Below are 17,191 nucleotides of genomic sequence, written 5' to 3'. Positions count from 1 at the left end.
TGATTGTTCAGTGTGTGCAAAGGATGATGCATGAGGATACTTGTGACAGTACATCCCTAACCTGGGGACAGAATGACCCTTTTCTGGCCTCCAGTCCATTATAGATTCACCAGGTCAAATTTTAATGTCCTGAGGGCCTCAAAGGATCATCTGTTGAAAAGTAAGAAAGAATGGAATACAGAGGTGTCCTATGGTAGGAAATACTTAATAAAGGGGATCTGTCATACATCTGTGTCTGGTGTCTATTACAGTCTCTAACTGACCTTCTCAGATTCAGAGAATGAGATCCTAGGCCTGAGGCAGTGAAGTCAAGGACCAATCATTTCTTTTGTTTCCATTTTGATGCTACTGGCTTCCCAAACTATTCCTTGGTCCTTATGCATTCTAATGTGTGCATTGAACCAGGTGTGTCACAGCCTGGCCCCGAAAAGCCTTTATGATTCCTTAAACAGATCCCTCTCACTCCAAATTTGGATTCACATTCTCTTTCACAACATACGTACAACATGATGTACAAATACAGAAGTACTGAATATATAAAGATGTCCCAAGTACATCTCGATGTTGGCCTTAGACCAGGCACAGGGGTCTCAGAGGTCAAACAGAGGAATTTAGATATCTGGTCAAGGAAACATCTCTTGAATAGACTTGCTTGGGTTTTACATTTACAAGAATCCCAGGGTGTGTGTGTGTGTGTGTGTGTGTGTGTGTGTGTGTTGGGAACAGGCTGGGGGGAGGATTCAAGGCAGCCTTAGGACTTTGCACACCACTGGGTGGTCCTGGATGAAGTTGGGACAGGGGATTGCCAGAACCTGTGCCCAGTGGGCATATCAACCCTCTTTCAGACCTCATTACACACTTATGAAATATTTATTTATTTATAGCATGTGTATTTTTTTTAAAAAACCAGAGCATTGCTTAGCTCTGGCTTATAGTGGTTGGGGGATTTTTCCTGGTACCTTGGTACCTCAGTCCTGAGAGTCTGTTAGCAGAACCATTATGCTGTCTCCCCAGTGTCTACATTTTTTTAAATTGCCACCACTGGGGCTCTGTGTTGGTACTAACTACAAATCCATCACTCCCAGTGGCCATTTTCCTTTTTTTTCTTCTCCTCCTCCTCCTCTTTCTTCTCCTTCTCCTTCTTTCTTTTTTGATTAGATAGGACATAGAAATTGAGAGGGGAGAGGAGAGAGAGAGGGAGACAAGGACACCTGCAGACCTGCTTCACTGCTGATGAAGGGGACCCTGCAGTTGGGGAGTGGGAGCTCAGACCTAGGTTCTTATGCATGGTAATGCATATGGCCCTTTATTATTGTTTTTCTTTTTCTTTTCTCTCCTTTTTAAAAATTTTATTAGTGATTTAATATTGATTTATAAAATTATAAGATAGCAGGGGTATAATTCTGCACCATTCCTACCAACAGAGTTTTTAATCCCCATTCTCTCCATTGGACACTGCAATAGTTCTCCCAAGGTTGCAGATATGTATTGACTATGATGATGATGATGATGATGATGATGATAATGATGATGATGATGATGTTTGCCTCCAGGGTTATTTTTGGGGCTTGGTGCCTGCACTATGATTCCGCTGCTCCTGAAAGCCATTTTTTCCTTTTTTTATTTTAATTGAATAGGACAGAGAGAAATTGGGAGATGAGGGAAGACACAGAGAGGAGGAGACAGGCACCTTCAGCCCTGCTTCACCACTTGTGAAGCGACCCCCTGCAGGTGGGGAGCCAGCAGCTCGAACTCAGATTCTTGTGCTTTGTACTATGTGTGTTTTTAACCTGGTGCAACACCACTTGGTTCCTGGTTGACTATTATTTCTTTAACTATCTGTCTATATGTGTATGTATTTGTTCATTTTTTCCCCTAGGGTCCTGCTTTCTCTTCCTTTCTAAGTCATACCTACACACATTACTACTCCCAAATGTTCTTTCTTTTTTTCCTCTTCTTTTCCTGTGTTCTGATGGAATTGGAATTTAGAGCCCTCCTCTCTGGTTATCTTCGCCTATCATTTCCCCTCCCTCTGGGAGTATCTACCAAATTCTTTATGGGGTGCAGAAGGTGGAAGGTCTGGCTTCTGTAATTGCTTCTCCACTGGACATGGGCATTGGCAGGTGGATCCATACCCACAGCTGGTTTCTATCTTTCCCTAGTGGGGCAGGTCTCTGGAGAGGCGAGGTTTCAGGACACATTGGTGAGGTTGTCTGCCCAGGGACGTCAGGATGGAATCATGGTAGTATCTGCAACCTGGTGGCTGTATGGTGTTGAGATATAAAGCAGGACAAAGTGCCTAAGAAACAGGTACCAAAAATTAGGAGTAGAGCAGATGAGAATAGGGAGGCCCCTTGTTATTTTAAATATAAGCTCAAAACCTCACTGAGGGCTGAAAGGTGACTGCCTTGCAATGCAGGTGCATTCCCGATTCTACTGCGGCAGCTGGAGGCCTCCTTGACTTCCAAGCAGCGCCCCAAATGACCGGTCTGGGGTGTCCACCATGGAAAAACTGTGAGCGAGTACCCCTAGTACATCCCTCTGAAGTTTCAGAGGTGGGGACGGCTGGGCTTGGTACAGTGCAGAAGCCGCAGGACCGCCCTGGAGCGCCCCCTGCTGGTGACGAGGCTCCCGGTGGCGGAGGCGGAGTCCCTGCTCCTCTGGGGGCGAGGAAGTGTTACGTAGGAGGCGCAGGGCGGGGCTAATCTTGCGCAGGCGCGGGGCTTCCGCAGGACTCCGGACTGTAGCTAGTGATTGTCCGCCGGCCTCCCGCTCGTGGGCGTGGAGGGCGCGCCTCTGCGGGAGAAGTGACGTCTGCGGCCAGGTGAGAACACTCAGGCAGCACCTGGTGTGCAGGTAGATTGGGCCCCCAGGCTCCTGTTGTGCAGAGGGGTGCCCAGCCCAAGACAAGGGGGTCAGTGGAAAAAAAAAAATACTTGGGGTCAAGAGACCCAGGCACAGTTGGATGAGGTTGATGGCATCGACCTACCTGTAGAGTTGAGAGCAAGGATCAGGGAAAGGACTTCAGCTTGGCTTTCCCCTCCCTGGGGCTTGGGGATTGCAACTGGAGGTGAAGGGTGGAGTGTGGGACCACTGCTTTTACCTTTCTGAAGAATCTCAGCCACGTCTTGTTGGAGAAGTTGTCTCGTCCCAGACTTTCTGATATTTGTCATTAGTAATCCTACTGATTGTGACCTTTGCACTATGTGTTTATAAAATATGTTTTGTCTACTTGGTACCAGGAGCCCTATATTTTCAGGATCTGTCCCATTATCACAAAATTTCTACTTTGTTTTGGGGGGACTTTGTTTCCTCTTGTTACCCGCTCACATAGCATAGACTGAGGCTCCAAAGTTCCAGGTTTAATCCTAGGCACCACCATAAACTAGAACCTTAGTTTACAGCACTTACATGATATTCAGAAGGTTTGGTGAGGACTGGAGTTTTTGGCTTTGAAGCTCTATCAGATTTCAGAAGGATCTGCATAAGGACTTCACTTTTCTCCTCTCTCCACGGGGCGAGGGGTTGCAACTGGAGGTGAAGGGCCGAGCTGAACCTGGTGGTGTGGGATCACAGTTTCTGGCTTTCTGCAGAATCTTAGAGCCACTTCTTTATTTTATTCTTTTTTATTGATTAAATAATGATCGACAAGATTGCAGGATAAAAGCGGTACAATTTCCACACAATTACCACCACCAGAGTTCCCGTATCCCATCCCCTCCATTGGAAGCTTTCCTATTTTGTCCCTCTGGTAGCATGGACCCAGGATCATTATGGGGTGCAGAAGGTGGAAGGTCCGGCTTCTGTAATTGCTTCCCTGCTGAACATGGGTGTTGGCAGGTGGATCCATACCCCCAGCGTATTTCTTTCTTTCTTTTTTTTTTTTTGTAAATGCTTATTTAAAAAACATATTGTGTTTATTTTAATGAGAGATTCAAAGAGAAAGGAAGATAGGTAGACAGATAGATACCAGAGCACTGCTCAGCTCTGGTTTATATTGGTGCTGGAGATTGAACCAGTGACCTCAGAATCTCAGGCATAAGAGTCTTTTGCATAATCATTATATTGTCTCCCCAGCCCAGTTGTTATTACTATATATATATTAACATATTGACCACTCATTCTCTGCCTCTCATAAGAGGTGCCACCTCAGGCTTCTTGTTCCTCAGTAAGATGACATGAGGCAAGCTGAGGCCTGGTGGTGGTGGGTAGGATTTATAGGCCCACCTGGTGGCCTCCAGGGTCCCCATGGCTCTGTCATGAAGCCACTGGCTGCCCTGGCCTATTGCCTGGATTGGAGTTTGCTGGGGACTGGAGCCACTCTCAGGAGCCTGCTTGCTGAACACAGTGGTTTACCATGCTTGCCACCCTAGTAGTGCCCCTGGTGAGCACCCCTTCGTTCTGCCATTTGCAGGTGTGCTTCCTCTTGGGGTCTTTACCATAGCTGCCTCACAAGACTTTCTTTGGTCTAGTTCCCTACAGGCTTCCTAGTGACCTCCCCTGACCCTTTGCCAGGCACTCCTGTACCCCTTCAGCCCACCCTGCCACATCTTGATCTGCTTACTTCCATCCTGCCCCAGTCCAGGCAACATTTTCTCAGTCTTGTGAAAACGAAACACAAGATAGACTCCAGCCACTGTTCTGTCTGATTTGCTGCAGTGGAGTTTGTTCTCACGTGACTGGCTGGTGTTGGCGATGAGGCCTGCTGTGCATTTTTTTTTTTCCCAGAGCCCTAAATGGGGAACATGGTGGACTTCCCCTGCCTTTGGTGTTGCTTCACCCTGTGAGCTTAATTTTTCCAGGAGCAAGTTGGCCCAATCCACCTGCTTTCCTGACCTTGTTCTCCTCTATCCTTGTCTTCCACAACCTGTCAGATTAGAGCTGCTTTTACAAGTGAAACTCAATGGCAGAGTACTGTGGGCTTCAATATGTTTATTGAAAGTTAAGAATTTTAGAGAAATGTGTTTTCTTTTTCTGAATAAAGCATGGAGTTATGACAAAAATTACCCCCCCACACCTTTTTGGTGGTTGTTGTAACAGAAGCCTTTCCTAATATACATACTTTTGCTTGATTGGAAGGGAGGTTGGTCATGTTCAGTCCAAGTTACTAATATTTCAAAAAATAGTGACTGGGAATTGGTGCAGTGGATAAACCACTGAATTCTCAAGCATGATGAGTTGGATCCTTGGCATTGCATTTGCCAAAGTGATGCTCTTTTTTCTCTCTCTCTTCCTCCCTACCTCCTCATCTCTCTCTCTCTCTCAATTTATTTATTAATAAATAAATAAAGCTTTTTAAAAATAGAGCTCAAACATAGTCTCCTCATTCAGCTCATAAGGGGACATGGAATATCTGGGAATCAACAGACTTAAGGTGGTTCAGATGATCTTGAACTGTAGATTATTGTATACAATCACTTCTTAAATGGAGTTGCAGTTAATAAAGTGGCAGCTGCCTTAGTTCTCCTAGAAAGTGTTTTAAAGTACACAGTGTAATGGATGGATGGTCAGACTGGCCCTTTTTTCTTCCTCCTAACACAAATGGCAGTTGCTATCAGGAAAAAAATACAGAGAAGGTTAGAATGCTTCTGGAGCAACCATGTGGTACTCATGGGTCAAAAACTTGGATGACCCCCAGCATATTTCTGTCTTTCCCTAGTGGGGCAGGGCTCTGGAGAGGTGGGGTTCCAGGACACATTGGTGAGGTTGTCCATGTTGGCATCATGGTTGCACCTGTAACTTGATGGCTGAAAAAGCATTATGACATAAAGCAGGACAAATTGTTTAATAATCTGGAACCTTAAAGGTAAGAATATTGCAGGTGAGATTTGGGGTCTCCATTTGGGAAAAAGCTAGTAGACCTATTTTAGGTGTATTCCAAGGGGCCCATGACTTTACTAATTTTTGCCTGAGCCAAACAACTAACATCCAGGTGGGCTAAAGGTATCATCTGGGGAGATGGTGTCAGAGTTGGAAATAGGAGTAGAAAGCTGGTTCAGAGAAGAGAGTAGTTAGAGCCACTTAACCACTCTGATCCCAAAAGGTTTCAGGCTCTTGATGACACTGGAAAGGGCCGAACTCTGTTGGAAGTCAGGGAAGGAACTCCTCTCCCTTCATGGTGGTTGCAAGGGTGGGAAGGAAGGAGATGGAAAAGGTGGTTCTGGTCCGGAGACAGTGCACATGGCTACTGCATGATCTGGACAATGATTCAAGCGAATGCTGGGCCACTTTTTTCCCTTGAAACCATTCTGCTTGCACAGCCCAATGAACTAAACCTCAATTTAGGTTGCTTTTACTTAAAAAAAAAAAAACCATTTAGTTCATTTTATTTTTACAAGAGGGCTAGAGGCCAGAGCCCTGCACAGATGGTGGTGCTTGGGATTGAACCTGGAACTTTGGAGCCTCAGACATGAACATCTTTAGTATAACTGTTATGTTGTCTTCTGGCCTTGATTTAATTTTTTTTTTAATTTGAATATATTTTCCTTTGAGCCTGACCCTGGCTTACAGAAGGAAATAAATGGGGGTTGGGCATAGTACACCGGGTTAAGTGCGCATAGTGTGAAACACAAGGACCACCGAAAGGATCCAGGTTCAAGCCCCTGGTTCCCCACCTGCAGGGTGGTCGCTTCACAAGTGGTGAAACAGATCTGCAGGTGTCTATCTTTCTCTTCCCCTCTCTGTCTTCCCCCTTCTCTCAATTTCTTGCTGTCCTATCCAACAATAACAACAATGGAAATAATGGCCACCAAGAGTGGATTCATAGTGCAGCCACTGAGCCCCAGGGATAACCCTGGAGACAAATATATATATATGTATTTGGGTTTCTTTTGAAAAGCACTGACCAGGAACCAGCTTGTCCAGTCTTAGACATTCTGATTCCATAATGCACAGCCTGATTCCTTGGAATATCTGTGGTTATCAGAAACCTTCAATTTTATGCACTACCCACATTTAACGGTAATCACTGATGAGTGGAGAAATGAGTAAGACCAAGACCTACCTCACATTTATAAATGTCTGTGTAGATGAATTTACAGATGACTTCCTCTACACTTAATCCTTGCAGCATACTGTTCCCCATAGTACTCTGCAACCATTCCCACATCATAGTGCCCTGTCCAACTTTTCACAGCTTGTAAGAATTTAAGTGAAGTTTTAGTTATCTGGGGTCTGGCCTTTCCCCTCTATCCCTCTGTAAGGACATTGCATTTAGTTGTGGCCTTATACCATGTTACTGGTGATATTCAGAATGATACTCAGAAAAGTTGGTTAGGACTAGAGTTTGAAACCACAGGCTCTATCAGGATTTCAAAAGTAAGGCAGCTCTCCTGCCAGCTAGGTTCTTGTCTCTTTGTGAAACCTCAGGCAAAGAGAACTCCAGATCTTGCTCTGCCGAGGCTTGTGTGGCAAGAACCATCAAGAGGGCCATGAGAGAACCAGCCTCACCTCTGTGCCCAGTAGGCTCTGGCACAGGATGATTACAGCTGGGTAGTGCCCTTTGCCTTCCCTTGTGGTGTTGCCATGGGACACAGCTAGCCAGCCACAGAAAGGGCAGCGTGGAGCCTGCACTATGGACTGGGCATTAAGCCAGCAGGGCTGAAACGAACCATTATTCCCTCCAGACCTATTACTTCTACCCTGGAAGTACAACTGAAGGCCTGCAGTGACCCAGTTGGAGGAGTTGTTCATTGTTTTATGACTGTTCTGTTTCAACTTTAATAAAATTTTTTTAAAAAACTGGAACACTGCTTAGCTCTGTCTTATGGTTGTGTTGGGACTGAATCTGGGGCTTCAGAGACTCAGGCATGAAAACTGATTACTGGGTGCCGGCTGGTAGTGCAGTGGGTTAAGCAAAGCTCAAGGTCTATCTGTCTCTCCCCCTCTCTGTCTTCCTTCCCCCCTCCTCTCTCCATATCTCTCTGTCCTATCCAACAACAACAACAACAGCTATAACAACAACAACAAGGGCAATAAAATGGGAAAAATAGCCTCCAGGAGCAGTGGATTAGTAGTGCAGACACTAAGCCCCAGTGATAACCCTGGAGGGAAAAGAAAAGAAAAGAAAAGAAGAGAAAAGAAAAGAAAAGAAAAGAAAAGAAAAGAAAGCTGATTAATTGTGTGCTGTCTTTCTAGCTCCAGACTAGGAGAATGAATGGAACTGAGTCTTATGAGGAAGAGAAGCTTATAGTCTGTAGTGCTTTGCTGCATTTCACATTGCTCTCCTCATATATTCTTCTTCTCCTTCTTCTTCCTCTTCCTCTTCCTCCTCCTCCTCCTCCTCCTCCTCCTCCTCTTCTTCTTCTTCTTCTTCTTTTTGCCTTCAGGATTATTTCTGGGGCTCACTGCCTGAACTATGAATCCACTGCTCCTAGAGCTATTTTTTCCCTTTTGTTTATCATTGTTGTTATTATTGTTGTTGTTGTTATTGCTGTCGTCATTGTTGGATAGGACAGAGAGATATCGAGAGAGGACGGGAAGACAGGGGGGAGAGATTGATAGACACCTGCAGACCTGTTTCACCACTTGTAAAGTGACCTTTCTGCAGATGAGGAGCCGGGGGCTCGAACCAGGATCCTTGAGCCGTTGTTCCTTGCACTTAGCACCATGTGCGCTTAATCCGCTGCGCTTTTGCCTGGCCCTCTATATTCTTCTTTTAATTATATATGATAAGACAGAGAGAAATTGAGAGGGGAGAGGGAGAGGATAGAGAGACACCTGTAGCCCTGCTTCACCACTCATGAAACTTGCCCATTACTGGTGGGAAGCGAGGACTTGAACCAGATGCTTGCGCTTGGTAACATGTGCACTCAACCAGGTGCACCACCTCCCAGCATCCCCTCATATATTCTTTTTTAAATTCTTATTTATTTATTATTGGAAAGAGACAGAGAAATTGACAGGGGTGATGGAGATTAAAAGGGTAGAGAGACAGTGACACCTGTAGCCCTGCTTCACCACTCATGAAGCTTTCACCCTACAGGTGGGTACCAGGGGCTTGAACCCAGATCCTTGTGCACTGTAGTGTGTACATTTAACCCTGTGTGCCACCGCCTGTGCCCCATGCATACATTCTAACAGTTTTTCCATGTGTATTTATTTTTTGAAGAGACACTGGAAAAGTTGAATGGAGGGGACCTCAGAGTCAGAATACTTACGCTGAAGTGTATTTTGTTGTATCTCCCTTGCCGCCTTCCCCCTCCATACCCCACAGCTCTGTAACTTCATAGAGCAGGTGTCCAAAGCCCAGACAGGAATCTGTGAAAATGAGGGGCCAGGTGGCTACATTTTTCTGGGAGACTCTGTCACATCAGGATGACTAGTCAGGAAAGGGTTTCTTCCCAGTAGCTGATTCTGTTCTCTTGTGTTCTGAGTCTGCCCTCTTAGAGGAAGGCTGGACCAGAGGCAGGCAGTCACCCCCAGGAGAAGAGCAGAGCAGAGATGTTGACAAGCAGTGGACTCTGTGCGCGGCTGGTCCCACAGCACTAGGTGGTGGAGGTGGTGGGGGGATGTGCAGCCCAAGGTTCCCACGTCACCAGGGTGTAAGCATTTTCAAGCTTACCATTTTGCTATCCAGAATCACTAAGACCAGGTTATCATGGAGAGTAGAGACATAGAAGGGATTCTCAATGAAGAACAGGCAGTGTGACTCTTAAGAAAATCATTTGTGAGGGGTCTGGCGGTGGCACACCTGGTTAAGTGCACACATGGCAATGCATAAGGACCCAGATTCAAACCCCTGGTCCCCACCTGCAGGGGGGAAGCTTCATGAGTGGTGAAGCAGGGCTGCAGGTGTCTCTCTGTCTAATTTTCTCTGTATCCCCCTCCCCTCTCAGTTTCTCTCTGTCCTATCCAATAAATAAATAAATAGATGATTCATTTATTTAAAAGAAAAGATAGGATTTGTGGGGCTGGAACGAGAGCTCACTAGTAGAGTGTGTGTCTTGCTATGTGCACAGCTCAAGTTTGAGCCTTGGAACCACTTGGAATGACATGATTCCAAGGAAAACTCCAATGCTTAATATACTTCTGCTGCTCCCACTCACTCTTTCCTTTCCTACTGCTCCTCCTCCTCCTCCTCTGCCTCCTCCTCTTCTTTCTCCATCTCTCTCTCTCTTTTAGCTAAAGGAAAAAAGTCTGCCCCAGAGTAGTGAGATTGCCCATGCATGAGGACACACACAGGAAATGTTTTTGGTTTATAAACTACTTTCAAAGAACTGGGCATATCAGGCCATCTCTGTAGCCACCAGGCTCCCCAGACCCTGTTCAGGAATAGTTTTACTTTCAGTCTTCTTCAGGTCACTGAGCCAGCTTCAAAGCTGCAGGCCTCCCCTTCGTTCCTGAACTCTGTGGTACTGTTCCAGCCTCCGCACTAGTGCCCAGTGCAGGATAGATGGCTGCGGACAGGGAGCTGTTTGATCTAGCACAGCCACTGACCAACACACCCACGTGCCACATGCCACACACCATGTAACCTAGGACTATAGCTCCTAGACTGGACCTTTATTTCTTTATTTTTTTAATATTTATTATTTATTTTACCAGAGTACTGTTCAGCTCTGGCTTATGGTGGTATGGGGGATTGAACCTGGGAGGAGCTTCAGGCATGAGCGTCTGTTTGCATAACCATTATGCTATCTATCTACCCTCCGCCCTGGACCTTTGTTTCTTTACTTAGTGAAGGAGGAGGTGAAAGAGAGAGAGAGGAACAAGGGACAGCAAAAAAGGAAAATGAATCTTCCTTTTTAAAATATGTTTTTATTTATTTATTATTGCATAGAGACAGAAATTGAGAGGGGTCAGGGAGATAGAAAGAGAGAGAGACAGAGAGAGAGACATCTGCAGCCCTGCTTCACCACTCATGAAGCTTTCCCCGATAGGTGGGGACCAGTGGGCTTGAATCTGGGTCTTTGTGCACTGTAATTTGTTTACTTAACCAGGTGCACCACTGCCTGGCCCCAAAGATGAAGCTACCTTTCCAGCTGTGTTCACTGCAAGCATGAGGCAGAGTCTCAGGTGTGTGTGTATTTACTTATTACTATTATTATTTGCTCGGTGCCTGCACCATGAATCCACTGCTCCTGGTTGCCATTTTTCCATTTTTGTTGCCCTTGTTGTTGTTGAATAGGACAGAGAGAAATCGAGAGAGGAGGGGAAGACAGAGAGAAATCGAGAGAGGAGGGGAAGACAGCGAGGGGAAGAGAAAGATAAGACACTTGCAGACCTGCTTCACTGCCTGTGAAGTGACCCCCCCCCCCTCAGCCCAGAGGCTCGAACCCAGATCCTTGCACTGGTCCTTGCGTTTCGCACCATGAGCCCACCCCCCTTATTATTATTTTTTTTTACCAGCGTACTGCTCAGTTCTGCTTTATGATGGTGCTGGGTATTGAACCTGGAACCTCAGAGCCTCAGGCATGAAAAATCTCTTTGTGGAACCGTTTTTTTTTTTCAGCCTTCTCAGCCTGCTCGTGCATATTCTTTGTCTCCGTGTCCCTCAGCCATACTTTCTCCCCTGACTGCCTGAAGCAAGATGACTGTGAAAAGGGAGGCTCCTTGGGTGGAACTGGGCTGGGCAGGTATACCCTTCTTTTTTAGTATATGATGCTGTACCTACTTGTCCCAAGCATGAATTAACCCACCCAGTGCTGATACTTTGTTTTATTACAAATTTAGCAATTCCCCCCCCAAAGGCAGGACTTTGCACATCAGGCAGGAATCACGCCTCAGTAACCAGGGAGTGAGAAAGAAATCCCTGAGGGAGAGCAGTGATGGCATCCTCCTGTGGCTTCCTGGGCTTCACAGTCCTGGAATCACCATCACCTGTACTTGATTTTATTTTGCCACCAGGGTTATTGCTGGGGCTCAGTGCCTCCATTATGAATCCATTCTCCTGGTGGCCAGTTTTTTCTTTTTTTTCTTTCTATTTTTATTTGACAGGAGAAAAAAAATGAGAGGGGGAGGGGAGGTAGAGAGAGAGAGAAAGACACCTGAAGGCCTGTTTCACCACTCATGATGCATCCTCCCTACAGGTGGGGAGCGGGGAGGGGGAGCTTGTGGGGAATGGGGGCTTGAGCCCAGGTCCTTATGCCTGATGATATGTGCACTTAACTAGATGAGCCACTGCCCATTCCCCATCACTCTAGAGTCTTTTTATATTTATTTATTTATTTATTTATTTATTTATTTGTTTATTTATTATTTTTTCCCTTTTGTTGCACTTTGTTGTTTTATTGTTGTAGTTATTATTGCTGTTTTTGATGTCGTTATCGGATAGGACAGAGAAAAATGGAGGGAGGAGGGGAAGACAGAAAGGGGAGAGAAAGATAGACACCTGCAGACCTGCTTCACCATCTGTGAAGCGACCCCCCCTGCAGTTGGGGAGCCAGGGCCTCGAACCGGGATCCTTACACTGGTCCTTCCACTTCACCATGTGCGCTTAACCCGCTGTGCTACCACCTGACACCCCACTTTAGAGTCTTTGTGGTTGTCACAGCTGAGGTAGCCTCATGGATTTTCGTTTCCCTTCCTTTTCTTCTTTTTTAATAGTTTATTCATTAAAAAAATATTGGATTGGACAGAGAAAAATAAGGGGAGGAGAAGACAGGGAGAAAGACAGAGAGACACCTGCAGCTCTTCTTCACCACTTGTGATACTTTCCCCTCTGCAGGTGGGGACCAGGGGCTTGAACCCAGGTCCCTGCATACCGTAATGCACTTAACCAGGTCTGCCACCACCTGGCCCCCTCCTCAATGGTTTTTCTAGTTCCTTGGTCTAGGAAGGCTGAGTTCCAGAGTGTGCGTCTCCATAGCTTACATCACATTGTCAGTGACCCAACCTAAGGTCCTCTGAGCCCCAAGCCTGACTGTGTCTTTTAAGGTGAAGCCAACTCTGGCCAAAAATCACCTTCCATGCTGAGCTGGACATTGGGTGGCAACACACTTGTCCCCTCTCTGCCTCACTGTGGAGTTTCAAGAATAAGATTTGGGGTGGGGTGGGGGTGGGGATAGATAGCATAATGTTTACATAAAGAGACTCTCATGCCTGAGGCTCCGAAGTACCAGGTTTAATCCCCCACAGCACATCAGTGCTGTGACAAAAAGAAAAGGGAAGAAAAAGAAAAAAAACTGTAAAAAAAAAAAGAATAAGATTCAGATCTTTTTCGGGGTGAGGGGGGACCACCATGAGGTGGTGGGGGAAGGGGTTCCAGCTCTCCGGGCTGATTTCACCAGATAGAAAGAGGGAGACAGAACCCGGGTAGGGCTAGGTAGGTGGAAATGCCATGACATCAGCGCTTCCCCCAGCATGGCCTCCTGCCCAACAAGCAGGCCCTCTATTCAGGTGAGTGAGCTTGCTACCCTCCGCCCACCCCAAACCCCAATCAAGTCATCAAACAGCCCCTGCCTTCTAGGTATCAGAATTTGTGTTATGTGCTAGGGATGCAAGAAACAGAAGACAACAGCCTGTGCCCTCACACTGCTCCAGTGTGCTGTGTGAACAGACAAGCCAGTAGCTGACATCCGCCATGTGAGCCTGAGACAGAGCTCTATGCCTGCATCTATGCACACACACACACACACACACACACACACACACACACACACACTGCATGTCAGGTGAAGGGGCAGCCCATTAGCAAGGGCTTCAGGCAGTCTAGACATTGGAGATAGGGTTTTATTTGTGCTGGACCTTTACCTAGTGGGCACAGCTGGGAAGGGGACACACATGGGTGGCCTGACAAAAACAGGTGCCAGTCTTTGCATGTTGAGCGGTTTGGTAGGGGAAGAAGGATGGGGCCAGGCTGGCTAAATTGTGTCAGGCCATGCTGATCAAACCAAGGGGCTCGTTGTTGGGGCTCAGAGCTGGCACTAGGAACCTACCACTCTTGCTGGCCATTTTATTGGATAGGACAGAGAGAAACTGAGAAAGGAAGAGGAGATAGAGATGGGGAGAGAAAGAGAAGACACCTTCAGACCTGCGTCACCGCTTGTGAAGTGACCCCCCTCTGCTAGAGCTCGAACCGGGATCCTTCCATGGGTCACTGTGCTTAGTACTATGTGCACTTAACCAGGTGTGCCACTGCCTGGCCCCGGGGCTCACTGCCAGGATAGCATGGGGGTGCCTCTTCCCAGGCGCATACTCTCTGGGTTGGAGAGAACTCGACCGGAGCCAGCCTGGGCTGCTACTCACTCAGTGACACAAGGGAAATGACTCATGAACAGAGCTCATGGGGGTGAGGCAATGCAATATATTTATTGATCAGAGAGCCAAGGTTTTTAAAGGGCAGACCTTGAAGTGGCAAGTCTGAAATGGAAATGGCTAGGAAAGGGACGGAGAAAGGCAAAAGAGAGCTGGGAAGGTAGGAACTTCCTTAGCAACTGTTGTGAGGGTTTTAACTGGTAAGATTAATAATACTACCCTACAGGCAGGAAGGGTCTTGAGGGTAGAAGATAAATCAAAGGAATGGAGTGGGTGGGGATCCTTTAGGCAAAACAATGATTATGTAGATAGGCCATAGTATCAGGAATGCAGGGTGGAGCAGGTGGAGCTGGCTTCATGTTTTAAGGAATGCCAGGCTCCTGGAGGCAGAAAAATGCAGGGTGCTTTGTGAGGCTCCTCACAATTTCCTGACAACTGTTAATGAGAATCTGGAAGAGAAGGGCATAGTGGGGATCTCATGGAGACTAAGCTATAGAGGCCTTCAGTGGAGACCAGTCCATTTTAGTCCTGTGGTTACTGAAATAAGTCAGGGGGTGGGGGGAATGGTAGGGGCCTCTGAGCACAGACAGTAGCCTCAGGTTAAGAAGAGAATAGATAGAGGATACATTTTATAGGGTGGGCAGGACATCCTGACTGATTAGAAAAGGGCAGAGAGGGAGAAAAAGGAGACAGTGTGTCTCTCTCCATTTGTTAGGAGCAGAGGACTAGATGCTTATCATTCACTTAGGGGACTCTAGGACAGGGAAAGGGACATTCATGCAGGTCATTTTGGGACAGGGAACATCTGAGATAGAGACCCTCTGCCCAAGGGGTTACTTTGAGTCAGATATCAGGAGGTCAATACCATGGTGATGGAAGCTGGTGAAGTCACTTTTCAGAAGAACATGTAGGTTGAGAGGAGCTACTGAAGTGACAGAAAAAGGGAAGGAAGGTTGAGGAGACAGCATAATGGTTCTGCAAAAGACTTTCATATCTGAGGCTCTGAGGTCCCAGGTTCTATCTCCAGCACCACCATCAGCCAGTACTGAGCAGTGCTCTGGTCTTTTTGTATCTTTTTCTGTCATTAAAATAAAGTAAATTTTTTTGTATTATCTTTATTTATTTATTGAATAGAGACAGCCAGAAATCAAGAGGAAAGGAGGTGATAGAGAGGGAGAGAGAGAGAGAGAGAGAGAGACCACTTGTGAAGCTTTCCCCCTGCAGGTAAGGACTGGGGGCTTGAACCCAGATCCCTGTGTATTGTCACATGTGCTCTCAACCAGGTGTGCTAGTAAATAAAATATCTACAACAATAAAAAAAACATGAGGCAAAGAAAAGCCACCTTAAAAAAAAAAAAAGGCACCCCACTGTGGGAATCTGATATATTCCAGTCTCCTTCAAGCTTTCTGTCAGCCCTGGATGTTGAATTGCCACCTATTTGCTATGACTGACCTATTTAAACTTCTTAACACTTTGTGGTTTGTGTGTGTCTAACTTTGTATTAATAAAGCAGTTTTTAACAGACTAAAAAAAAAAAAAAAGAAGAAGAAAAGGGAAGGCAAAAATGAGTGAAGAATCCATGAGCTCACCTCATGGGTGTGTTGGGGTGGGTGAATGGAGATTGGGGTGAAAAAGCCTACTGCACAGGCAGCCCCCGGGGCAAGCTTTCTGATTTGGGTTGCTGTGACATGTGAGCTGCATTAAGAGCTGCTGCACTGGGTCACTGGCACTTGACAAATGTTTTAGTCTGCATGACTGCCCGTGACTCACACTTGGCTCAACTTTTGGAAGGGCTGGGGGGCACCCTGGCAACGTTCCATTTTGTTTTCTGGAGATTGGTTAACGGCAGCTGGGGGGAGCCCCAGGGTTTCTGGGTGGCCTGGTCCAGCCCCCAGAGTGAGCAAAGAGCCACAGGCAGCTCCGCCTCCAGCCCTACCCAGCCCTGCCCTTCTCTGTCTCCTGCTCCCAGCCCATGTGGGGCAGTCTGTTTGCAGGAGAAGCAGAGGTGTGGACGCTGTGGATGGTAAGTGCTTTACTCCCAGGTCTCTGGGATGCCTGAGCTTGGGGTTAAGGGATTGTTTTAGAAGGAGGCAGGCTGGGGGGGGAGGCAGGCTGGGCGGGGGGCGGGGGGTGATGCCTTCTGAAATGGAACTGGAAACCAACTGGGAGATGTTGGAAGCCCTTTAGGGTTGGGGGATGGGGTGGGAAAGAGGAAAAGTTATGATGAAGAAGTAAGAACGTGGGATGTTACTGATAGACTCACCAGATGTCACTGGGGTGTACTAGGGGCTTTAGCACTTCCTTTGTCCAATCCCCGCACTTTGCAGTGAAGGAAAATGAGGTTGGCTGCAAGGATGAGTCCAGCTTGATGTGGGGAGTCCAGTTCAGTCTTCACTCAACCCCCCAGACCTAGGGCTGAGCCTTCACAGCTGGTGCCTGTTTGTGACTGGATCAGATAAAGTCCCAGCAAGGGAACCAGGAACAAATCCCTTGGGCTGTGTCAGGTGGGGGGCTAGCTCTTCCAGCCTTATGTTAGCTTTCAGAGAAACTGACCCTCTCCTGAATGGGAAGGGATGAGTCAGGAGAGGAAAGAGAAGGGACATCTGTCCTATGGAAAATTTCCTTTAGTGTAAACTTGGTTTGAATACATTGAATGGAGAAAAAACAAACAAGTTGGTTTACTTATGAAAATTCTCTTAGACATACATACAGACAGATAGAGACAGACACACACACACACACACACACACACACTTGCACAGCAGGATTAAACACAACTAGGGATTGAACCTCTGGGACCTCAGGGATGTCAGGTCTGTGCTCTGACACTGAGTTGTCACCCTGGCTAACATTGATCTTTTCAACCAATCCTTAAGCCAAAGAGAATCAGGCCTATTAACCGCTAGAGGCCTTCCAAGGAGTAGGTGGCTAGTCCAGCGGTGACAGTAGAAAGACCTAGAGATGGTGGAGTCTTAGCGGTTAGAGTTCGGGTCA

The 17,191-nt window shown here is 46.7% G+C and overlaps 1 protein-coding gene across 4 annotated transcripts in view; it reads left to right on the top strand.

Annotated features, from left to right (window-relative positions):
* The first annotated feature begins 2,695 nt into the window (after positions 1 to 2,695).
* PRXL2A (peroxiredoxin like 2A) overlaps positions 2,696 to 17,191 on the top strand; it is a 39,154-nt gene continuing 24,658 nt past the window's right edge. Inside the window, exon 1 of one of the 4 annotated variants that reach the window (XM_016188828.2) lies at positions 2,696 to 2,824. Coding sequence is in view for 1 of the 4 variants with exons in the window: in XM_016188826.2 (XP_016044312.2) it covers positions 16,170 to 16,220 (51 nt within the window). In the remaining 3 variants the exon portion in view is untranslated. Of the gene's footprint in view, positions 2,825 to 16,085; positions 16,221 to 17,191 lie in introns of those variants that run through there. The other 3 variants (XM_016188827.2, XM_016188826.2, XM_060193776.1) reach the window with 3 other exon arrangements.

The sequence above is a fragment of the Erinaceus europaeus genome, chromosome 1 (assembly GCF_950295315.1).
Source record: "Erinaceus europaeus chromosome 1, mEriEur2.1, whole genome shotgun sequence".
Lineage (NCBI taxonomy): Eukaryota > Metazoa > Chordata > Mammalia > Eulipotyphla > Erinaceidae > Erinaceus > Erinaceus europaeus.
This window is presented reverse-complemented; position numbering and strand designations above follow the sequence as displayed.